The sequence below is a fragment of the Suillus discolor genome (assembly GCF_016758755.1).
Source record: "Suillus discolor strain FC423 chromosome Unknown F5147scaffold_34, whole genome shotgun sequence".
NCBI lineage: Eukaryota > Fungi > Basidiomycota > Agaricomycetes > Boletales > Suillaceae > Suillus > Suillus discolor.
In genome coordinates this window covers 449,226-471,987 of record NW_024541281.1, presented here as the reverse complement: position 1 = coordinate 471,987, position 22,762 = coordinate 449,226, and the positions used below count along the sequence as shown (strand labels likewise).

The following is a 22,762-nucleotide window of genomic DNA, read 5'->3' as shown; positions in this document are numbered from 1 at the left end:
GTTTGCTGATGTGATACACAAAGCAGTTGCAGAAGGCTCAACACACTGGTGTTGAGCTTTCGCATAAGTTACAGCCAGTGACTACAAAGGGGTAAACCACGTCTACTCAATTCACTCATGAAACTGGGGGTATTATAATTATTTCCAATAACTCTTAATGTCAACATCATACAAACTTGGGACGGAAGGGTCCTGAAGGGCCGAACCATTTTCCGTCAACCTGCGGCGCAGCATAAGACACTCCGAGAGTCACATGCAAACCGTTTCCAGTGACTCACCATGCGACTCCAATAAACCCAAGGAAAAAGGTCCTAAGAATAGCACAGACAATAAACTGTGTGCCTTGTTTTAGGAGCTACAGCTCCAATTGTGCTACGTACCTTTTTGAAGTGGTAGAATATTCTGAGGGATTTGGCAGGTTCAATGCAATGATACAAGTAGGAATCACAAAGGACGAACCTTCTCCGTTTTGTCTGATCGCCCAGGTAATTGGCAAAACTCTCTTTGGGCACAAGTCCATACTTGAACTCCGCTAGCATCAACTCCCCATAACCCGTCAGAAGCTAAAGTTAGAATTTGGTCAAGTGGATAATGTTGTAAGTGTTCTAAGGAGGCGGACGGACCGGGCAACTTGTATAGCCATCATACTTTGCACCGCTAACTTTGCCAGTGTCCATAACCGAAAATAAGTTTTCCGTCAAGACAGGAGCCTGAGATGTAATGGCGGCAACCGTTTTGCTCGTGGGTAGGGAGGAACAGTCACCCAAGGCAAATATGTTTCCAAACTCGGGCTTGACATGTCTGAGAGTCGCCTGATCGACTTCTACCCAACCCGTTGGATCAGCAATGGGCGATCCTTTGATGAAGTCTAGCGGTCCCATCGGCGGCGCGACATGCAGGAGGGTGAAATCACGATCCACGGTCGAACCATCATCCTTCTTGAAAGTTGCTTTCCTGTTCGCCACATCAATAGAAACTAAGTTATGTTGGAACTCCGCTTCGATACCTCGCTCGATGCGGAGAGCGTTTAGGGCATCCGAATATTTCTTGACGCTAAACATGGATGGCATGCCAGTCATAAAGTCTATTTTAATGTTATTTCCTCGCCCAGATTTTTGGTATCTGTCCCAGGCCATCCACATGATTTTCTGCGGAGCTAGAAGACGATAAGCAGCCATCATACATAGAGAAATTCGACTCACCTCCTGCACATTTGATGATACCTGCAGGCTGGGTAAATATCGCATTTCCGGACCTGAGAGCATCTACGTCGTGCCAAACTTTGTCGCAGGTATCATAGGAATATATCGATGAGACTCCAGAGGATGGATCAGCGAGAGCCTGAGGCAACCCAGCGATGCCGTCCCAGTTTGTTTTCAAACCTGCTGCCACTACAAGTGAATCGTATGAAATTGTCCGACCTGACGTTGTCGTGACTGATGAGGATTCCGGATAGAATGACTTGACATTCTCTGCGATATGCGTGATATGTGGCGGGAATAGGGACGCGAGCGGTCGTCTGAAATCTGTTTTAGAGCCAAGACCAGCACCGGCCAAAGTCCTGGAGGATACGTCAGGATTCGTATACAGAAACGAGGGATAAAAACCGTCACCAGCCGGGCTTGAAAGAAAGAGCCATCAAAAAGTAGCTCACATGAGCAGGTTACAGTCTGATTCTGAGTGCTTACTTGATAGTAGTGATAGTCTGCTGCGTCAAGGACCACTACATCCCCTGCATTCAAAGGCTTTCCAGCAGCCTTAAAGCGGTTATATATCTGGTTGGCAACCGTCAACCCACCAGAACCTGAAAATACATCAACGTTCATTCAAAGGACTCCATCGACTGCTGCACCTGCTCCGACAACGAGTACTCGGAATTTTTCCTTGGTGCTCGTACTGGCATACCTAGCTAGAGCGACAGTTTGTCGAGCACGCGGGCCTGTTACACGCCGACACGCTGACAACATGTTTGACATGATGATAGTGAAACAACAAGGCGCAAGAGATGAATACCCTGATTCTAGACCACTGATAAAGAATTTTAATATAGATCTTGCGCCCGCCGTTGGTGCCTGGTGTACGGCGAAGAAAGAAATTACATAATTGATATGAGAGATATTCCTGAATTCTGAAAAGGTCGCTCAAGGTTGCTCGAGTTTTCCTCCCCGAGTACCTACACGGATTAGGGCTGTACTCGTTGGCGAGAAGTGTTTCAATGTTAATTAAGGAATTGATTTTGAAAGACTCGGACTCCGAGTATAAACGCCAAATTCAAATTCAAATTTGATGTCAGACATGCTTACTAATATTTAATATTATGTAAGTGCTTCTTGTCTTCATATTGCTCTACTCCAACGACGCTCCTTATTCTTATTTACCTCTCATCCAGCTGGACTGGACACTGTACATTAATATTCTTTTAATCTCTTTATTTTCTCCTTCCATACATCACAAGCTAGGTGACTCGCGCGCTGGTCGTCCATGCAATCGAATCGTCCTTCTCTACAGGCTGGAAAGCTCGGCTTGCCAAGTTCCCCCGCATGCACTCGTCTCAGGAGAGATGCGCCTTTTGTGGAAGGTCACTCGCGAAACCAGAGCCAGCCCATTGTGTCCAATGCTACCCGCTCGTTGCGCTCTCATGGACCCTCAGTATCGGCTCCCGCCCATGCCGTCCATGCCGCCCAAGTATCCTCTCGTCGTGCTGTAGGAGCCGCTCTTGGTTCTCGCTCCAACACGCGTGCAGGCAGTCGCCAGTCGAGTACCTCGGCTGGTTCCGAATCATCCGCTTCATCCTTCTCATTCCGGGACAGAATGAACAGTCAGTTGTCTTCGTCCACTAGCTTAGAAGATTATCTTGAACCGCCAACAAAATCTACTGGACCTGATAAATCACTCAAGACCGATACGGACCAACATGAAGGTTTGTAATTTATAGTTTTATATTTTATAGTTTTGTTTATATTGCGATCTCAGACCCCGAGCATGGTAGATATTTTTCAATATTGGAAAGTGGTGATAGCGTATGGAATCGTGTTGCTGCGGCTGCAAGTGTCTTGACAGTTAATGTCAATAAAGCATGGTATTCAAGAGTTGGCGCTTCAGAAGAGGAAGGTGGGTGCACATCAATCATGACTTTTCCCTGTCTTCCTAAGTTCTCTATTGTAGAAACGGCACCTGGACGTGACTCGCATTTGATCCGTGTAATGAAAGTCTATCACCTTGCAAAGGCCCGTCATCCTTCAGATCTTCCTGACTGGCTCTTTGACGAGCGCGAACGGAAGCCATCTCTCGGTTCTCGGTTCACACAGTTGCAAAGAGGCGCATCATCTGATACTCAACCCATGCGCCCTGTAACGCCCCGTTATGTCTACGATAACACAGCTCCTCGTGCAATACCAACAAAGCATTCACACACCACATCCTACGTCCTTACTTCCCCAGAAAAGACAGGCTCATCAAAGGCTGCGGATCGCCTGAAGGCATTCAGAGATGCAAAGCGAGCTGATTTGGGGGTGCGGCACGGTTCCTCCAAATCAGAGAGCTTGTCCTACTCTCCATCACGATTTCATACCAACGTGGATGCATATCATAATGACAATCACCGGGGCGCATTGCCTTCTCCTACCAGACGACCCCTACTGTCGGCGCAGCCGTCTCAACCAGGCGCATTCTGATTCAGTTGGTCGTTCTCAATCTGGAAGCGTAAGTCTCTGGGCGTACAAACTTGTATGGATAAATATTTTTCTATACTTCATGTACCTTCGGTGTCATACATGTATGCACGGGTGTTGTAGAGAACCTACTCAATTGACTCGATGATTGCTTACATTTTGTCGAATACACGGAACACCTAGATCTTATCTTATCGATTCTGTTAGGTAAGTTCGTTCCAAATCAAATACCTATAAAATTGACGACAGCACTAGTGTCATTGGAAATTCACAGGTCTGACAAAATCATGAGACCTTGTTACGATGAAAACACCATAATGCAAGCTCTGTCAGGCTCCACACCGTTCTGTTGCTCGTGCCGCAGCGTGTCGTTTCCAGAGAGACCAGCTGACACCAAGACAACTCGTTTTTCAGGTGACGGAAACAAGATATGCTGAACAATGTTTAATTATTTTCATTGCACTCAGGACATTAGACTTTAAGATTTGCCAGTTAGATGTTCAAGGCAGCAGCTTATGGTGCATACAAACTGTACTGTGGATCAGCCAGAAAACTCATCGTCTGTTTTTGCACGTCAAATCCGCTGGCAAGTGACTCCAGTTGCAGGGCGGAAATAACCAGTTCCACCCCGTTGACAACGGACGATCTTCGATCGAAAATTGCTCACTCCGAGTTCCAGTCGCTATGGTGAGCTCTGACACAAGGGCAAGACAGTCCTACTTAAACCTTGGCCCCTGAGTGTCAGGTCTCTCTTTACCTTTTCGACCTCTTCATCGACCCTCTTTCTCCTTTCTGTCGTCTTAGTCGAGTTGACTCTCGGCTCGCACACTTCGGGGTTCGTCTGTGACTTTTTTCGTAGCTTGAACTAACCCTTACTTATGGTGCAGATCACTCTCTTTGATAGAGCAGGACTTCACTACTCCTAGAAGGAGCACTACGTGCGCTCAGGTCGCCAGTAGTCTTTGAACAAGTATTTTTTTCTGTTTTTAAAATGGTCTTTATTGCGCCCTTCCTGAGCGCCGCAGCGTTATGCACCACCCTGGTGGTGGCTGCTCCTCAACTTGATAACTTCCCTCGGCATGAGTCACCTGCGTATGTCTGTTTTCCTCTCTGTTTGAGATTTTTCTCACTCAAATGACAGTCCTGCCTCAATGGCCACACCCGCCATGGGCGCCGTGGTCACCCCTCGCTCCGAAGGAGGTTCGTATGGTGATTCATCGGGAGGCTCATATTCATCAGGAAGCTCGTATGGCGATTCATCGGGAGGCTCGCAAGGTGGTGTGTCACAGCAAGACGGGAATTACGGCGGTGGTGATGGCTGGGGCAATCAGGGTTACATGAACACGAGCACGACGATGGCCGCAACGTCTACCATGGAAGGTTATGGTGGTATGGATGGCATGCAAACGTCCATGACAATGTCCACAAGTTACGCCGACAGTGGCTACAGCAGTACGGCCAGCATGAGCGAGTCCAGTACCATATGCAGCTCAGCGACGACTTCGACTCCCGACGCCACGTCGACTGCCATGAACACCTACTCCACACCCGCATACGGCTCAGGCAGTTATGGAGGTGGCAGCGGTGGTTCAGGCTATCAAAGTTGCATGCAGAGTAAGTTTGCGCGAACTTTAGCCAGCGACAACATGCTGATACCTCTATTTAGTGTGTGCTGCATCTTACGGCGCTCCTACGATGGCATCCTCTACATGGTCGGCATCCTCTACATGGTCCGCTCCCCCCGCCACGACTACCGCAGCGGGTAGTTCTGGTTGTACACACACCGTCATTGTTGCTCCTACCCAGGGCGTTTTGCGTTATGTGCCCTTCGCCATCAATGCGTCTGTTGGTGACACGGTCGCATTTGTCTGGAATGCCAACACACACACTGTTACGAAGTCATCTGAACTGGCGGTAAGTCTGTTCATGAACATCGATTTTGAATGAATATCTTAGATGCTTTTTAGATTTGTAATAAAACTTCGGACATGCCATTTTCTTCTGGGGTGCAGAATAAGAGCTTCGTTTGTACGTGTCTGGAGCCATAAATTTGATGGAAAAACTGATCAGCGTCTTAGTCACCCAAACTGTCAATGACACCAATACAACATTCTTCTACTGTGGAGTTCCCGGACACTGTCAGAAAGGAATGTTCGGTATCTTGTATGGTTCTCTCTTATTTAACGTGACTAGTTATCTGACTCGTGGCCTCAGGAACCCTCCCAATGCTCTAATGGGCAGCACCTCATCAGTCTCCAGTATGATGCCTGTCATGGCTTCAAACGTGAGCATTGACAATTTGTTTTTGATTCCCTAATCCCAATCGCCACCAGAGCTCGAACATGACTGCGATGGTTCAGTACACCCAGATGGCGACGGCGAATAATACCATGGCTGGCAATTGGGGTGGAAACATCGACATGAGTGGCATGCCTCCATCGTCCTACCAATACGCGCTCGAAAATGTGATGTGAGTTTCTGATTTTTCTCTCGTGCCGCCTGACATGATCCTTACGCGTCTTGCACAAGGTATACGCGAACCTTTTTGGCTGCCAACCCCGAAGTTTTGTCAGAAGACGGCGTTATCGACCTGTCTAACGCAGGAACTACACCACTCATAATTCCAAATGACATTACCGCTGCCGCCGCCAATTCCTCTACATCTCCTGGATCCCCCACTTCCGGATCACCAACTGCAGGGGCTACTGGCAGCAGCAGCCCCTCAGCAGCCTCGACAGGTGGTGCTAAGAGCCTCGGTTCATCGAGCATTCTCGTCAGCGTTGTTGTTGTCGCCTCCCTTGCGTTCACCCTATGAACGTCCCATAGTAATTGGACTTGAAGTTGGCTATCTTTCTATTTTCTTTTACTTGTTCTCATGTGGCAGACTGTTCGTCCTCTTACGTTGCGCTCCGGCGAACTAGAGTGATGCTGTCCACTATGAGCTTTTTCCACCAGCCAGGCGCTGCGTTTTGTTTCGAACCGTACTTAAATCTGCTATCTTTGCATTAGCTTGCGTAGAGACACAGAAGTGAAGTAGTTGTAGAGAAGCTGAAATCCAAATGGAGTCGAACGATACCGTTTGAATACCATGAGAAATCGAAGTCCAGCTAAAAGCCGAATATATCGTCGATCTCGTCTCGTTTCTCCCTGACCTTCTTCGATCGTCCTTGGTTGGCAGGAGTAGATGATATCTTTCGTTTTGTCGCAATCTTGTCTTTTCGAGCGGATGATGTGGTAATGGCGACTTTTTCTACAACTAATAGTTCCGATTGATTAGATGCAATGTTGCAGACACGTCGTGAGGGGGATAGTAACATACCGACTGCAGCTTGCAAGTTTATGCTCCCAGCTTTTTCCATAACGGCCCTAGCATCGACTGGTGTGGATGATGGTCGGTCAAGCGTCTCCTCTCTAGAAACAGCGGAACCAAAATCCTCCGGGGGAACATCTGGGTTAACGGTATGAGCTAGCTGGTCACTCTGACGGGACAAGAGATGTTCCGACGTCTTGGAAGTGCTCGATTCAGCTACGAAACTCGGCTTGTGGGTCGGCTAGGAAATCACAGTGAGAATCAAATAGTAATTAGTAGAGATAGACTGATTTACGTCGATAACACTCAGTACGCGATCACAAGCAGTCTCGCAATCTCGGACACGATCACCCATTTCAACCGACAAAGTTGCCATTCTTGAAGCAAGTCCGGCAAATAGTATAATTAGGTGAATGAATGCACCAGACTGCATTGCAAGGGAGGAATGGCTTTACCAAGCATTGAGCAATTAGAGATGTACAGATTGCCAGGGACTTACTAATAAGCTTCTTGAAGTCGCTCAGAAGTCTGTAAATGACCATCGTTAGGGATACGTACAGTAGTACCTGCTCACTCACTTTAAGTATCAAGCAAGAATAAGCCTTAAACCTTTCAGTCATGAAAGATACATACGACCGACTTGGGACGTGATTCCAAGACCCTCTCATCAATTTTTCACTGCAAGTGTTCGATCACTTTATCTCATTCCAAAGCTGAATGAAATATCACACCTCTGAACAACAGTAGCATCATAGAACGATGCTCTAAGAAGATGCACATCCTCGACCATATTTACTTCTAGCAGCCGCCAACCATAACGTCTGATCTCCGAAATACGTTTGAAGAACAAAGCGGCTCGATGCTGATTTTTACTTCTATAGTAAAGCCTTTCAAGCACCTGCATTTCATCCTGGTAGCTGGCGAGAGCGGCTTGCAACCGACGTGAACATGCTTTCAGATCTTTGAGAATGCCGTCAACAGTAGAATGCAATGAATTCTCGAGGGAAGCCCTTTCTGAGAAAGAGGTATCTGTTGGAGCACAACTGCGCGCGCGTCGTGTATTCATTTCGAGCCTAGGGTAGTTTGGCAGAATTTTCTGAAGTCAGGTTCATCTGCAGTCGCCGGAAGTAAAATGCGAGTGACGGTATTACGTACTATACGTAGCGTTGACCAAGTACTAAATAACTACCACTTCGGGTTCTTTATTCTTTAATCCATTGAGTAGCAATTACAACCAAATTACAACAGCTGCTCAGAGGACCAATTTGCGATGTCTACGCAACAGGGTCAAGATGCCAAATTCTTCCAGCGCGGGAAGATCGAGGTACGGCACTCTCAGACGGGTCGCCGACTGGAACTCAGTGTTGAACTTGATCATGTAGGAGTTTCGTGCTGAGCTGCAAGCAGCAGAGGCAAAGGATAAAAAGTTCCAGAAACGAAAGACCGTCCTGAAGAAGATTGTGGCAAACATCACGATGGGCAATGACAGTGAGTAATCAAGAATCACGGTATCACTCGCTCATATATATGCGGCATGTACCCCAGTGTCACCTCTATTTCACGATGTAATTCAATGTATAGGAACCCCGTTGTTAGAGATTAAGAAGAGTGAGTGGGCATATCCATATGGTTAATATCATCCTGATGCCACTACAGTGGTATACCTTTTCCTTGTCAGCTATGGGCGCTCGAAACCAGATCAGATACACCTAGTAATTCCTAGTTTCCTACAGGTATTGAGTTCACATCTGTCGCGTCGGCCTCATCGCTCTAATGTGCTATAGGACTGTAACGATCGTAACCCTCTCATACGAGCACTCGCAATCCGAACAATGTCCTATATTCCCATACCTGTGGTCACAGAAGCACTCACTGATCAACTACGACATTGTCTTAAAGATCGTGATCCATATGTTCGCAAGACTGCTGCGATATGTGTAGCGAAGGTCTATACTGCTGACCCTCGCAAAGCCGAACGTAAAGGCTTCGTCGAACTTTTAAGAGACATGTTAATTGATGAGAATGCGACTGTGGTTTCAAACGCTGTGGCGGCATTATCGGAAATTGGAGATCGTCAAGACGGCGTCATATTCAAGCTCAACTTGACCATTGCAAACAAACTCCTCAGCGCATTAGGCGAGAGCTCTGAGTGCGTGTCTAGCCACTACTACTTTACAGAGACTGATGATTTGCTTTCAAGATGGGGTCAAATTTATATCCTTGATTCTTTGTTGCGTTATGTTCCAGAACAGCACGCAGACGCCGAAATGATGGCTGAACGTGTAATAGTTCAATTGCAGCATGCCAATTCTGCCGTGGTGCTGACGACCATCAAAGTTCTGCTGTATTTGATGAATTACATGGGTGATCGCCGATTGATAGACTATATCTGCAGAAAGATGGGCCCTCCGCTTGGTAAGTGCGATTCTGAGTTTCCTGGACTGCAGGAATTGACAGGGTACTTGAAGTTACATTACTTTCTTCTGGTCCTGAGGTCCAATACGTTGCCCTTCGAAATATCTTGTTGATCATTCAGCGGCGACCTACCGTTCTCAAGAACGATGTCAAGGCCTTCTTCTGCAAATACAACGATCCAATATATGTCAAGCTTGCCAAGCTTGAGATAATGTACCGCCTCGCTCGGGAAGAAAATGCCCGAGAAGTTCTAGCTGAGCTGGAAGAGTGTGTTTACATGTTATCTTACGTCAACGTGCACTAAATAGCTGCCTCAGATATGCTTCAGAGGTGGACGTTGATTTCGTCCGGAAGGCCGTCCGGTCGATAGGTCGTCTCGCCATCAAAGTAGAACCTGCTGCAGACAAGTGCATAGAATCATTACTCAAGCTCATCGAGACAAAAGTGACTTATGTCGTCCAAGAGGCAGTAATCGTCACCAAGGATATTTTCCGAAGGTACCCTGGGAAATACGAGGGCATCATTCCAAAAATTTGTGAGAACCTTGACGCACTAGATGAACCCGAGGCAAAAGCTGCCATGGTATGGATATTGGGGCAATTCGCAGACAAAATAGACAACGTCGAAGAACTCTTGGATGACCTCGTGTACAGCTTCCTGGATGAACCAGCTGAGGTGCGTATGGCTTCCTGTTTCACTCCCAAACTTTCTGAGATACCTCTGTCAGGTCCAACTCGCACATCTCACAGCCGTCGTAAAGCTTTTCATTTACAAGTCGCAATCTGAGGTTACGAAGGCGCTTGTTCACAAAGTATTAAAATGGGCAACGGAAGATATTGATAACCCTGACTTGCGAGATCGTGGTTTCATGTATTGGCGTATGCTCGCGATGAATCCGGCAGTGGCTGCAGAGATTGTACTTGCAGAAAAGCCTGCGATCACGACTGATTCAGATCGCATGGATCGTGGGGCTCTTGACCAACTCTTACTGCATACTGGCACACTGGGAAGCATATATCACAAGAATCCAGAGGTGACAGCGTCTGACATTTTTATTCATCACTTCTGACTCATGTGTGCAATCACAGACATTCATTCGAAACGCTGCGGGTAGAGCACTGATTGACAGCCCTGCGTTGAACGCAAACTCTAGGGCGGTGCTCGTTTCCCTAGCGCGACCACAACTTCCACCGATTGCCATTAGCGTGTCAGGTCCTGGTCCTGTCGAACCTACGCGACCACCACAACCTAGTGAAGCAGCAAATAATGTACCTCTACCGACTATTATGGAATCTTCACGGAGTGATGAACGAGATTTACTAGATGTTGAAGGTGATGATGGCGCGGGTGGCGACAGCGGAGAAGGATACCTAGAAGGTGATGATGATGGCCCAGTCACCAAAGCCGCAGATCCATATGCTTCTTTGGGTGGTGCATTTGGTGGTTACGTGACGGATGTGCCACAACCTGTGGCAGGCGGGAGTCGTGGTGGTGATCTGGACGACTTACTACTCTAACAGCTTTGCATTTTGTTTAATCGTTTATAAATCTGTATTGACACATGGATAAGGATCGATCGAGTACTCTGTACCCCTTCGAAACATGAATGGAGTATCGCGTATGTGAATCAAGAGAACGCGGACTGAATCCTGCCAGCCACTTGTGAAATGGTAGTCTTGGGCCGTAAAGAGTTATAGTGCTGAGGAAAGGATGATCAGTATGTCACATCTCTGATGAAGTATGGAAGCATACCTCCCCTAGCCCATACATTCTTCTATGGAAGCTGATACGAACTACCTTAGAAAACGACCGAGGTGACGGACCCGGGTTGTGTTCAACGATCCGGGGGACACCGCCCTGCACGACATGTATGGGAATATTATATACCCGACTGAGTGCCAGGATCTCTGGTTCTCCACCCCAAGCACCGGTGTCTTTGATCGACATGCAGTACTGCTCAAATTGCTGTGGAGTCATGAGGCCTGCACTTGTTGCTCCAACACCATCTTCGCCAAATGCGGATGGCAGGAAAGGTAGGAAGTCATCTGGGTGAGTGTAGATAAAGTTCGATGCAGCAGCGCGGACGGTGACGTAGTTGGCTTGATTGGGAGGAAGTATATTAAGGAGGGCTAGCTGGTCCGCTACGGCAGAGAAAAGACAATGACCATCTGGTGGTATCTGTTGACGAGCTTTTGGTGGGGTTCATTGATGCTGACGAACGTCTTGCCTCACCTCGTGTGTCTGTACGCCAAGCTTGTCGCATGTCTCCTTTATTGATACCTCTTCTTCCTTTGCCTCTCTCTCTAGTCTTGCGTCTGCCACCGGATCAATTGGTGCGTGATTCTGAGCTAAGGCTGCTACCTTTTTCGCCTGCTAAATGTTAATGTGTGATTGACTAAGGGTCCGAAACAGATATTCACCTGTCGTGCTTCATGTCGGCTCTTACTATCCTGTTTTTTCTTGGATGGTCGAGCATTGTCTTGAACTGTATTCTCTTTATGTTCTTGAATCTCCAATAACACGGTAGCTGATTCTTGCTGTACAGTCTGGTTCCGGGAGTCGAGCTCCGCAAGCAGATCATCTACAAGTTGATCATTGTCCTCGGTTTGGGCCTGATCTGGCGTGCTGTTAAGTGATGAAGAGACGAACTTCTTGATTTTGTTCTTTCTTGAACCTGCCATAGTTTCTTGCAGAGTAGAAGAGTGGAGCTTGCTGGTCACCGAAATCGATTACTCCAAGCAAGACCAAAGCGGGATTGGGATCTAATCTTATCTACTGTTGACACTGGAAACTGCAAAAAATTACTGTATCAGATCTCCTACAGTGTAGCTGCACAGTAGATAGTTACGACTCGCCTTCCTAACATATTCACAGAAGAGTTGTCATATCCTGAGTGCACGGGAAGTGTGGTTAAGCTCAAGGGTGAACGTGTATGAGGCGTGCAATGATTATGGAAAAGAAAAGATGAATACGTACTACAAGAGTCAAGTCTTCCCACGCTCACCTCCTTCTCTCACTTCATCTCCGTCCGAGTTGTCTGAGTCGTCAAATCGACACCGTTCATCGTTTCGAGTGCCCACAGTTACACCCGCCTGTCGCTTCTTGTTGACACTGCAGTGCAAGACCACAGGACGTGCAGTGCTAGTACGCAGGACATATCGGGCAGAGCCGGCGAGGCTGGGAATCAGAATCGCGATCATCATGATGTACCCTCGATGCGTCGACTATATTAATGATATCGAGGATAGGATAGCTGTTCACGCACGATGACCAACAGTGAGGTCTTTCAGCAGGTTTGAATAAAGAAGCCAAGGCAACTATTTGAAAGAAGGTCGGGCAACTTACCGTTGGGCTTATTATACCGGCGCGAGGCAAGAGAAGCGAACCTCCTTTCTACAACTATACTTAGGTCTACAGAGAATCTACGCTCACTTTAACGTTGGCGGAGTCGTCCAATTAGAGAATGAACACACGTTGCTATATCAATGAAGCGTATCATGAGATGAGGCCTAGGCTAGGCTCAGAAAAATAAGCATAGCCATTACAGTTGACGTTGAATCAGAATTCGATAGATCAACGGATACGCTGTACCGTGAATGCTGTAGTCACTTCAATATTAGAGTGCTGTATGACTTGCAGGTGCACTGCCACACTTAATCCAACTTATGGCGAGTTGTCCTTACTAACCGATTTCCCTCGGTTCACTCTATCTGATCAGCTTTCTACGCAAGCAGGCGATTTTTGCTGCAGCCAGAAACTCTAAAGCCCTTCATTTATATTAAGCACGCGACATACCACACCACCTCTGTCATCCTTCAGACATATGGACACTCCTCCGATGTCCCTGACTTGCGCTCAGTGCGCTCGGAAGTTGGGTGATCTCGTGGCACAACTCCCTGTTAACGACATCGAAGAAACATGGAAAGAAGTCGAGTTGACCGCCCAACAATTAGCAAATGGCCTTCGTGTTCGAGATGGTCCTGGTGAGAGTGACATGTTTACATCGCAGCTCAGGGGAAATTTATGCGTTACCGACAGATGATAATCACACGATGTTGGGAAAAACTTTGTTACCTCAGAATCTCACTACTTTACTCAGCAGCGCGTTGAACGGTACGCTTATCCCGGATGCTAGTCGCACAGCACCTGTCTTCGAGATTCTTCGTGTTGGCGCGAACCTTTGCGTGGAGCATGGTGAATTTCGTTTTTCAGCTGCTTCTCGTAACAGTGTACTAAAAACGTGTTTAGACCAGAACCGGGGGCACCTCCTCGAGGCAGGGTTCCCCCAGGCCGTCGTATCCTTGCTTGAAGGCTACACAGACACTTTTCCTGAGGAACCTCAAGTGGATCCGTTTCCTATGTCTATTGCACATTTACAGGTTGTGAAGACTGCTGTCGGAGTCTTGCTGAATGCTACATTGACATATGGCATGTTGCATTCTTAAATTAATCACGGACAGATATTGATTTGTTCTCTAGAACCAGTGAGAAATCGTCTCATATCGCTGGAGGTTGCGAAGACGATTTTTCGGCTATCTACAGCCCTCTATCCTCCTGCCGCATGGATGAGAACCACCTCTAACCTTCATCTTCCTGACACATCTCCGACTGACATCACCTTCGACCCCATCGCCGAATCTTGGACCATAAGAGCCGGACTATCGAGTTGGGCAGGAAGGTTGATATCAGAACTTCAAGATGATGGTACAATTGTTTCCTGATGTCATGTTTAGGCCATTCTCAAGATTATTTTTCTCTAGTACACCCTCTGTTCTCCCAAGAAGTGTTGCCATATCTCGTCCAATCACTTATCGCCTTCACCCCACCACTCCTGGCTGCGCCCCCTCCCCCTCACTTCGCTCAACCTTCTCAACTACGGACGACTCTCATCAATACAGATTTTGACCTTCTCTCAGAGTCATGCTCTCACCTCGAGTCATCAGCGCTTGACGTGGCGGACGTGCGTCTTTCGCTGGCACGCGGCTTTACATTTCCCGCGGAACATCATGACATTCCCTGTTTTTCCGCGATGCTCGATTTTGTTGAGAAGGGAAAATATCCTCCATTGTGGTATGCCCAGTCCGAGAATGGTCTCGAGGGTGGGGACATCAGTAAGAAAGAGAAGGCTTTCGATGATTGCAAGGCTGCCGTAATCAAAGCTGTCGTAGAAGTCTCTGGAGACGATAGGAATCTCGACTTACTGTGGGACGACTCAGACGATGCGCAGCCAGGAGGAGAGTTTGTGTCACGAATGGTCGACTGGATCAGAGCTTTTGTCAGTGGCGAGACTTCTGGCAATGGGAGAGATGACCTTGTAATTTGTGCCACTTTATCTCTGGGTAACATAACACGTGGAGGTAAGTAACAGACAGTAATGCGGATGACTAGCTGACATTGGTTTAGAATCTCACTCAACAATTCTACTCTCTCAGCCACATGACATCGCCCGACTCCTCTCGTCGGACGCTCTGCTCGCTCCGTCTACTGACATCAAACTGAAGCATGGTGTCATTGGTCTATTGAAGCACTTGGCACAGTCCTCATCTCAGATGCCATTCAATCGTGCAGCTCTCAGCGCTGCTGGTGTCATCCAGCTCATACTCAGGAGCGGCGTTTGGGATGACAGAAGCGATTTCATGCTTGAAATAGTTCAGGTGAATGCCATCGGTGCTATAAAGCATTTGTGCAACAACAGTGGTAAGTATTCATTTTTGACTTGCTTTCATGGCGATTCAGAATATTTGCCTCCTTGCAGTGGATAATTCTTGCAACTTTATACTGGAACCAGTGGATAGCCAAGACCCTCCTTCGACAGGTCTGTCCCAGTTGCTTGCACTTGTCAAGCGCTCCGACACAGTCGCGATCAAGAGCGAAGGTACACGGATCATCGTGAACCTGATCAGGTCGCTCTGGACGAACGAGCGTAGAGATGAACTAATCAGCGAGGAGGAGCTACGAGTCAGACAACAGAAGCGAGTGAAAGCTATGGATGCCTTGCTCACTCCAGCGTGCGCAGAAGCGCTGGCTGCCCTTATCGGAAGAAGCGCCAAGCATCTCATCCTTATTAATGAGGGCGTAGTGGCATCAAGTCTATTGAGCATGCACCGCGACGGAGGTGAGCGAGGCGAATTCCCAATGTCGACTGAAAACTGACTAATGTTGTCACATAGGTGCATTAGTTTTGAACGCTTTGACCACTCCACTGACAGTAGAAGTGACGCCGTCTTCGACAGGGTCCGCCCCAGTGTCTACAGCAGCTTCTACTAGCAGTGAAACGATGGACTCCCCGATCGTCCTTTCTCCAACGGGCGCATCCAGTAAGATACCATCTGTTCGACATGCCCTTGATCAGCTCGTCGTCTCTCTAAAGAGCGAGTCCACTCCTGCCGAGGTCCGAACAAATATATGTGCGTTCTTTGGCCAGATCAGTAAACGTGGAACCGGAGACGGACTTCAGGGACTGAAAGATGCCACAAGACCGATTCTCGAAGAGTTGGTGAGCGTTCACGGACAAAGTATGCTTGGGAGTGCCGCGAGGAAGGTGTTGGACGTGTGGATATCGGAGTGAACTGTGCATGGAATATGAATGGAATGACAGATGTTGTCAATGTATTTTTGTGTTTTCTAGACAGTATGAGACGTATATGAGTTGCGTTGTCTGAGAAATATTTGCACGGTTGTTGGACAAGTATTGTAGAATTCAGATGCAGAGCCCTTGAAATAACCTTAGTACAGGCTGATAGAGATAAAATCGTGTCACTATCAGGAAAGTCAGGGTGAGGGAAATGGGACGGCTGGCTTTCCTGTGTCGGTTTTGAACACGAAACGGGTACCTGTCGCTTCCTGGATGATGCCACATGTGGGTGTTTTTGCACCCTGTCCAGGTCTGCTTAAATTTTCATTTCCCCAGTGTTTGTTATAATTAGTCACATTATCACATGGTTGAGACGCATCAGGGGAGAGGTAAGTTGGGCAGATGAGATGTCCTGTGAGGCCAGGAATTAATTAATGTCTCGGGGAGAGCCGAAAACCAGACCAGTAGGCACGGCTGAAATACGATGGAATACGAGGCATGGACTACGAGGCATAGCATGTAATGGTTGGAATACGCGTGCGGAAGTGTTCAAATATAGAGTCCTAGGAGCGAAGGGAAAGGCATGTGGGATTGATGTATTTCAATATGCATACGTGGGATTGTTTACTTTGGGCCTTGTAGAGGAGTCAGGGATAGGATGACGATTGATTTGTCACTTGCACCGCTACGATATATGATAAGACCCGTTACTAAACGTTCTTGGTTCGGCGTCTGGATCGGTTTCTGGATCGTCCAGGGGATGGAAGAACGGTTTGTTTGACTGATCAATGGCAAAGAATCGTAAAGCTCTTGGATTGTCATTCAGAAGAAAAAGACGTACCAGCGCCTGTCGAGTAGGGTGATGCTATATTTATCACCACGTACTGGCCAAGCGTATTGCCATTGAATACTACACTTTCGCGACCGTAGTCAACTGGACCTAGCGGTCTCGCTAATGAACATTGCGAGGATGTCGACTCTGCCGGTTGGGCGACGACATGTTCTAGTTTGGTTACGGCTTATTCAGGAGATTAGTGGATGACAAGTCGGATATGTGGAGAGCTCACTGGAACCATAACTGTTGCTCGAATTTATGTTGATCGTTACGCCTTCGGCGATGTAGTTATTTTGTATGACGATGGGGTGGTTGTTTGGGTCTAGGGGTTGACCGGGTGAGGGTTTGTCATCAGCCATCATGGAAGTCTGACCGGGGGACAAGACTCAGTTGAAGTATGCTGGGGGTGGATGCTGTTGCAATTAAAGATATCGTTGGGGTGCAGATAATGTCGGTACATGCAGCTTTATCTACTCAGATAATCACGATTGCTGCATGATCAAAACAAGCCTCAGAATGCATGGAAAGAATTACACGAGTGTGCAAATTTCAGCCAACACATGTATATCGACCACTGCACTCGAGTTGTTAATGTCGCAGTTATCCAAGGCATTAAAAAGACACGTAAACAGTATGCGACATCACCGCATCAAGAATTACAGTACCCTCCGGAGATTAGCAGAGAATACATGCATTCAGGAAGTCGTGATGACCATGGGCACGCGTATCAGCTCCAGTCTCCTCGTGTTTGTCATAAAGGTGGCTTATGGCGAGCCTTGGATCCTGCCAGAAAGTTGTGTTAAAGTCCCCTAGCGATATGACGCTAGGGATGCGAGTAATATAGTCATCCACACCCAAGTCCCGCACGACAGCTAGCACTCTCATGAGGAGGAGCATATGTGAATTCCAAAGGTACGTTTTGACGGTCACTGTGACAAGAGTAGTCTCCTCCAGGCTGCGGTCACCGGATGATGTCATGCACCTCGGGGTTCTCGTGCGTCAATACAGCCAAGGTGTCCCCCACGAAGTTCTCGTGAGTCAAGAAGGTGACATGTTCCCCATGAGGTTCTCGTGAGTCAAGAAGACGACATATTCCCCATGAGGTTCTCGTGAGTCAAGAAGGCGATGTGTTTCCCGTGAGGTTTTCATAAGTCAAAGGCGAGGGTCTGAACCAAGAGGGTTGCATGCATGATGCGGGAGGAGAGTTGAGCACATACCAGCGCGGGTTTGTGGATATCGCGGGTATTGCAAGCACCATGGGAAGTAGAACGGAAAGAAAGCAGATGATGACACTAGTAGGAGTGTGGATATCGCGGGTATTGCAAGCACCATGGGAAGTAGAACGGAAAGAAAGCAGATGATGACACTAGTAGGAGCTCAAGCAGCAGCTTCATATGTGAAGAGTGTAGAGAGAACCACCACGAAAAGAACAAATATGGCCCATTGAGGAGGAGTGTAGAGAGAACCACCAAGAAAAGGACGAATGCAACCTATGCCTTTGCACAAGTCAACCGCTATATAGGCACAATGCGCAACTTGGAATGCAATTGCAAGAAACTTTGGTGAGGTAGGAGCCATGGTCGTGATTGCCAGCACACTACATTAGAGTGCAAGAGGCGAGAGGGAGAGGGAGTCAGTGACGATGTTTTCGTCTGAAGTAAGGTTTCGAGGAAAAGTGGGCACCCTGCTGTTAGATATTGGCCGCGCGATATTTAAAGGCGACAGACGCTCGTATCGGTGGGCGTCTATGGATTATAGCGCGCCAGTAGCTGCCTCTGGATGATAGCGCTGGGCCAGTGGCTGCCTATTCGGTCAGCACATGTTTTCATTTGGGCTTCTTTTCGTGTGACAGATTAATTAGCGCTGGCTAACACGATGAAAACTGCATACAGCAAGCACGGGTTTCATACAGCAAGCACAGGTTTAACAGAACGTTGCCAACTTGAGTTCCGAAATTCCTGTCGCATGTAAGTACCACTTGAACGTGCAACTGTCCGATAGTATCGTGTAAAGCTTAGCTTGAACGTTCATATGCATGAAGCTTGGCCTCAACTGGCGTTTTTTTTTGCATCAGATTTAGTCCGTTGGGGTCATTGACCCTATGTTGGACGTGTTTCGTCATTTGCGTCTTTCTCTTCATCTCAACTGGCGTTATATGGGGCAAGATGTATATAGTCACTTCACTCGGGTGTCTCCACTTGTGACAGCGGCTTTGGTAGTACGAACAAAGTGTCAGGTGTACTACGCGACCCACACCAATAGAAGGTTGTGGTTAATATATTGTCAATATCGATGCAATGAAACAGAATAATTCTACACATAGATTACACCACACGTCATGACCGTGACAATGCCTTCTGTGCCTCCTCACTTGCCTTCCGAGCACCTGCAAGCGCTGGCCGAGTGCCATGACCCATCATTCCGGCGGCATGAGGTCGCTTCCCCTGCTTGGCATTGTTCGCAGCTGCCACAACGCGCAAGAGGTTGCCAGCACCTGAATGTTTCGTTGTCCGAAAATTTCCAGGAGCTATCGCTCGTTCACGTTCAGTGCGCTTAAGGAAAGGACTAGGTAAATTTTCTTCGTCAGAAAGGTCATATTCTGGGGGTACGGGGGGCATTGTCTTTGTGGTCGTACAAGCATTTGTAGACTCTGTGCGCGAGGTTGTTGACTTCGAGGGTCGTGATGATGCGAATCCTGTAGGATCGGAGGCAGATGCCGGTAGAGTCGCAGTTCTCCGGAGAGGTGCGCGTCGAACAGATCCTCGAATGGACGGCTTGCGTAGACGTGTGGGGGGGACAACATTCGGATCTCTTGATGACGAGGCTGAGGCAGTCATCTCGGGACTTGTTCGTTCTCGTTTCGATGGGGAAGGCGGCAAGTCAGTATAACCCTCCCCGTCTTCTGCTTCGGAGCTCTCAGCCCCCTCGTCGAAATCAAATATTTTGGCAAACTCGATATTCACTTTTGGTGATTTGACGAAAAGATTGACGAGTTGAGCTGGTGTAGGTGTTGCTAACGGTTCGCCAGTGTCTGTCAGGATGACACCTTTCATCGCTGAAAAGGGCACCACAGGTTTGACGGGACGGTTGATCGGCGTTTCGAGCGTCATGGTCGTGTTCATGAAGGAAACATCCTGCGACCGCCGTTGGGCAGACCGCAAGCGGCAGTCTTGAGTTATCTGCGTGAGAGGTGCAAGAAGGTTTTTCACTTCTTCTAGGGGCATCTTGTCTTTGGGTCCTACAGTTGACGCAATCAGCAACTGGAAAGTGTGAAAAAACATATAGTCTGAACCTTTAGCTTCGTTCGTAGCCTTCTCTTCCGCTGCTTTTAACCTCACTTCTAGATCTTGCCTTGCTTCGTCCAGTTTTCCCTGCTCTGCCTCGAGCTCTTCTTCCCTCCCTCGAACCCAATTTACCCTGTCCTCTAGTTCCTTCATCATCCCTGCTCGTATCTCCTGCTCTCTTGTTGTCCACCACGCAAATAGCTCCTGATCACGCTGGCGGACATGTTGTTCAAGCTCTTCCTCACGTAGCGCCATCACTTCCTCCATACGTTTTCGCACATCACGCAGCCGTTGTTCTGAGAGGGCCTCTGCCTGTCCCAAGAGCTCGCGGAGTCGGACAATTTCGTGATCTTTTTCAGATACAATGGATGTCAGCCGTGCTTCCCGTTCTGCAAGGGTTGCCTCGCGTGCAGCGACTTCCCGCTCTTTCGTAACAACTGCTACTTTATGCGATTTCACTGTAGTGAGCCTGTAAAAGCCATTTAGAGTGATCCGTAAGTCCTGCAACAAAAACTGACATCTTTTCGGTCTCTGAAACCTTGAAAACCAGCTCCAAGCGCTCGTGTTGGAGGAGCTGAGCTGCCGAAGGCCTCATCGCGGGCTGCAAAGAAATAAGTAATAGAACAGACAAGGACCGTAATGTGCACCCCGTATGACATGATTACTTACGTTAAGGTTCAACATTGCTTTGATGACACTTGACAGCGCCTGGCTGTACCCTTTCGGCAAGGGAGGTATTCGGCCGTTCCTACACGAGCGGGAGTTCAATTTTTTCTGCCGTGTGAGAGTCAGGCAATCTACAACTGACCGTATAAATATGCTCAACTCAGCATGAGTCTTGGCTTCATGGAATGGCGGCTTCAGGGCGCAAAGCTCGTATATGAGACAGCCCAAAGACCAGATATCAGACTTGGAATCGTAGGCTCGTTCTTGCATCAGCTCAGGAGACATGTAATATGGTGTCTGGTCTCCTGAATTAAGTCATGAAAGAGTCCCAGTCAAATGGCTTACCCCGACGTATGTATTGGCAAAGTTTGCTTGGGACAGCGCTTTTGACAAGCCAAAGTCACCAAGCTTCACGATATTTGATTGGTCTAGAAAGACTGCGGATGAAAGGATGATGTGAAGTAAGAAATGATCTTTAAACGACATACCATTATCTGGCTTGAGGTCTCGGTGTAAAATCTGCGGACGCTTGGCATCACCTTCAGACGTGCCACTACCTATTCGTCCATGGCTACCAGGGTGATGGCAATAATGAAGTGCAAGCAAGATTTGCATGAAGTAGTTCCATATCGTGTCTTCTGGTACGGGTCGGTTGTGTTTTTGCGCCTGCTTTATGACAGTGGATAAATCCCCTCCGCCACAGTACTCCATGAGGATGTACAGAATGCCTGCATCTCGGTCAACGTGACGGTCGTGATATCGTACAATATGCTCGTGGTGCAGATCTTTCAAGATATTACTGAACAGCGATGAGTTGGTGCAGCAGAAATGAACTTGAACACTGACACTTCAGCAACAATTTGTTTTCTATCACGGTCACTCATTCTCTCGAAGTTGAGCTCCTTTCTTGCAAGAATCTACCACGAAATATCAATTCTGACCTAGCGAAGTAGGGGTAACACCTGCAGACTTACCTGGCCATCCGACTTCCTTCTGACTTTACGAATAATTCCGAATGAACCATTGCCGATAATATCCAGAGGCTCGTACAGTTCTAGAAAGCTGCTCATGATGTTGCACAAAGTGTGCGATGAGGGTAGTGGTATGATAAAACAACAAACTTTACAAGACTCAGTCGAAATATAAATTTGCCAAAAGGCGCGGGTGGGACTGCCACAACCTTTAAGTTTGAACATGTCACGCGTATGGGTTATATTCGTCATGTGACCGTGATTTTTGTCGTGTTTTGGCATGACTGATCTATCATCTGCCCATCGACTTGACTCATTGTATTGATTCGGATTGACTGTCCCGGCCTAGACTCTATTGACAACATCCACAATTTACATCTGATGTACATTGTATATGCACCAAACGTGGAGCTCTAGAGGCTGGCGGTATCACGCACGCTCACTGGTAGGAAAAAGTTTGCTAGTAGATTGTAAGTCATATATTTCTCAAAAATATGCAGCGCTGGACAATTTTCAGAGAGTTCTAGGTTGACCCACGCTTAACTTGCTGTACATCAAAGCTTGATTAGTCCATCTCATTCAACTGCAAGTGTGATTCATATCCAAACTGCACCATGCAATCGACTACCACTCACGAGTTATCTAGCCCTCCATTAATATTCTTCGGTTCCCTCATATCATGGCTAGTGATAGTCTTTCCGCTATGATGCACACGTCTCCGTATAGGTTTCCCATCATCACCTCTCGACCACCCGCAACATAATGCGAGTGAAAACTCCATGCAGAAGGCCTTGTGCTAACCAACATGATATCTGTTACATCTTTACCTTCCATCACATTTCCGTCTGACTTGGTCCTTGTTCTATCCAGCTCACCGCGCGCCCCTACGAAACGAACAAGTTCAGGATTCCCCAATGTTTCCGACAAGGAGTGGACCTCGTCGTGGCTGGAAAGATCAACTATATGATCCGCCAAGAAACTGAATTCCGTCCATCCAACGTTTTGATACAGAATACGGACTGACCACGGGATGGAA

General features: G+C 47.7%; 8 protein-coding genes across 8 annotated transcripts; 4 read left to right on the top strand and 4 right to left on the bottom strand.

The window, feature by feature from the left end:
- Nucleotides 1-164: 164 nt before the first annotated feature.
- Nucleotides 165-2,030, bottom strand: F5147DRAFT_700263 (sulfide-quinone oxidoreductase; the record flags this gene model as incomplete). Its single annotated transcript, XM_041437675.1, has 9 exons — nucleotides 1,853-2,030; nucleotides 1,689-1,804; nucleotides 1,614-1,621; nucleotides 1,203-1,561; nucleotides 624-1,156; nucleotides 460-563; nucleotides 381-402; nucleotides 279-311; nucleotides 165-220 (listed from the first exon to the last, which is right to left on the bottom strand). The coding sequence occupies exons 1-9, from the start codon at nucleotides 1,974-1,976 to the stop codon at nucleotides 167-169; spliced, it is 1,353 nt and encodes a 450-aa protein (XP_041291856.1). The 5' UTR covers nucleotides 1,977-2,030.
- Nucleotides 2,031-2,357: 327 nt separating this feature from the next.
- On the top strand, nucleotides 2,358-3,831 carry F5147DRAFT_837770 (uncharacterized protein). Its single transcript, XM_041444094.1, has 3 exons — nucleotides 2,358-2,920; nucleotides 2,974-3,111; nucleotides 3,166-3,831. Exons 1-3 carry the CDS (start codon nucleotides 2,482-2,484, stop codon nucleotides 3,672-3,674), a joined length of 1,086 nt encoding a protein of 361 aa, XP_041291855.1. The 5' UTR covers nucleotides 2,358-2,481; the 3' UTR covers nucleotides 3,675-3,831.
- Nucleotides 3,832-5,200: 1,369 nt separating this feature from the next.
- F5147DRAFT_746239 (uncharacterized protein) lies at nucleotides 5,201-6,486 on the top strand (the record flags this gene model as incomplete). The annotated part of the gene is made up of 7 exons (XM_041439826.1): nucleotides 5,201-5,285; nucleotides 5,338-5,585; nucleotides 5,639-5,699; nucleotides 5,750-5,834; nucleotides 5,886-5,955; nucleotides 6,005-6,141; nucleotides 6,201-6,486. 7 exons carry the CDS (start codon nucleotides 5,201-5,203, stop codon nucleotides 6,484-6,486), a joined length of 972 nt encoding a protein of 323 aa, XP_041291854.1.
- A 199-nt stretch (nucleotides 6,487-6,685) lies between these two features.
- On the bottom strand, nucleotides 6,686-8,124 carry F5147DRAFT_225889 (uncharacterized protein). Its single transcript, XM_041428703.1, has 6 exons — nucleotides 7,713-8,124; nucleotides 7,560-7,659; nucleotides 7,481-7,509; nucleotides 7,277-7,430; nucleotides 6,991-7,222; nucleotides 6,686-6,927 (listed from the first exon to the last, which is right to left on the bottom strand). Exons 1-6 carry the CDS (start codon nucleotides 8,045-8,047, stop codon nucleotides 6,779-6,781), a joined length of 999 nt encoding a protein of 332 aa, XP_041291853.1. The 5' UTR covers nucleotides 8,048-8,124; the 3' UTR covers nucleotides 6,686-6,778.
- A 28-nt stretch (nucleotides 8,125-8,152) lies between these two features.
- Nucleotides 8,153-10,921, top strand: F5147DRAFT_700252 (adaptin N terminal region-domain-containing protein). Its single transcript, XM_041437674.1, has 10 exons — nucleotides 8,153-8,305; nucleotides 8,364-8,469; nucleotides 8,527-8,589; nucleotides 8,638-8,714; nucleotides 8,766-9,130; nucleotides 9,182-9,396; nucleotides 9,450-9,663; nucleotides 9,714-10,071; nucleotides 10,124-10,429; nucleotides 10,485-10,921. The coding sequence occupies exons 1-10, from the start codon at nucleotides 8,252-8,254 to the stop codon at nucleotides 10,911-10,913; spliced, it is 2,187 nt and encodes a 728-aa protein (XP_041291852.1). The 5' UTR covers nucleotides 8,153-8,251; the 3' UTR covers nucleotides 10,914-10,921.
- On the bottom strand, nucleotides 10,922-12,335 carry F5147DRAFT_700249 (uncharacterized protein). Its single transcript, XM_041437673.1, has 5 exons — nucleotides 12,252-12,335; nucleotides 11,817-12,187; nucleotides 11,629-11,766; nucleotides 11,149-11,574; nucleotides 10,922-11,095 (listed from the first exon to the last, which is right to left on the bottom strand). Exons 2-5 carry the CDS (start codon nucleotides 12,075-12,077, stop codon nucleotides 11,024-11,026), a joined length of 897 nt encoding a protein of 298 aa, XP_041291851.1. The 5' UTR covers nucleotides 12,078-12,187; nucleotides 12,252-12,335; the 3' UTR covers nucleotides 10,922-11,023.
- Nucleotides 12,336-13,044: 709 nt separating this feature from the next.
- F5147DRAFT_700248 (uncharacterized protein) lies at nucleotides 13,045-16,120 on the top strand. Its single transcript, XM_041437672.1, has 8 exons — nucleotides 13,045-13,379; nucleotides 13,435-13,590; nucleotides 13,645-13,824; nucleotides 13,876-14,100; nucleotides 14,157-14,753; nucleotides 14,800-15,093; nucleotides 15,152-15,511; nucleotides 15,567-16,120. Exons 1-8 carry the CDS (start codon nucleotides 13,220-13,222, stop codon nucleotides 15,962-15,964), a joined length of 2,370 nt encoding a protein of 789 aa, XP_041291850.1. The 5' UTR covers nucleotides 13,045-13,219; the 3' UTR covers nucleotides 15,965-16,120.
- Nucleotides 16,121-18,965: 2,845 nt separating this feature from the next.
- F5147DRAFT_700244 (kinase-like domain-containing protein) lies at nucleotides 18,966-21,930 on the bottom strand. Its single transcript, XM_041437671.1, has 9 exons — nucleotides 21,730-21,930; nucleotides 21,602-21,672; nucleotides 21,244-21,554; nucleotides 21,101-21,192; nucleotides 20,898-21,052; nucleotides 20,759-20,837; nucleotides 20,608-20,690; nucleotides 20,098-20,558; nucleotides 18,966-20,043 (listed from the first exon to the last, which is right to left on the bottom strand). Exons 1-9 carry the CDS (start codon nucleotides 21,823-21,825, stop codon nucleotides 19,142-19,144), a joined length of 2,250 nt encoding a protein of 749 aa, XP_041291849.1. The 5' UTR covers nucleotides 21,826-21,930; the 3' UTR covers nucleotides 18,966-19,141.
- Nucleotides 21,931-22,762: the final 832 nt, after the last annotated feature.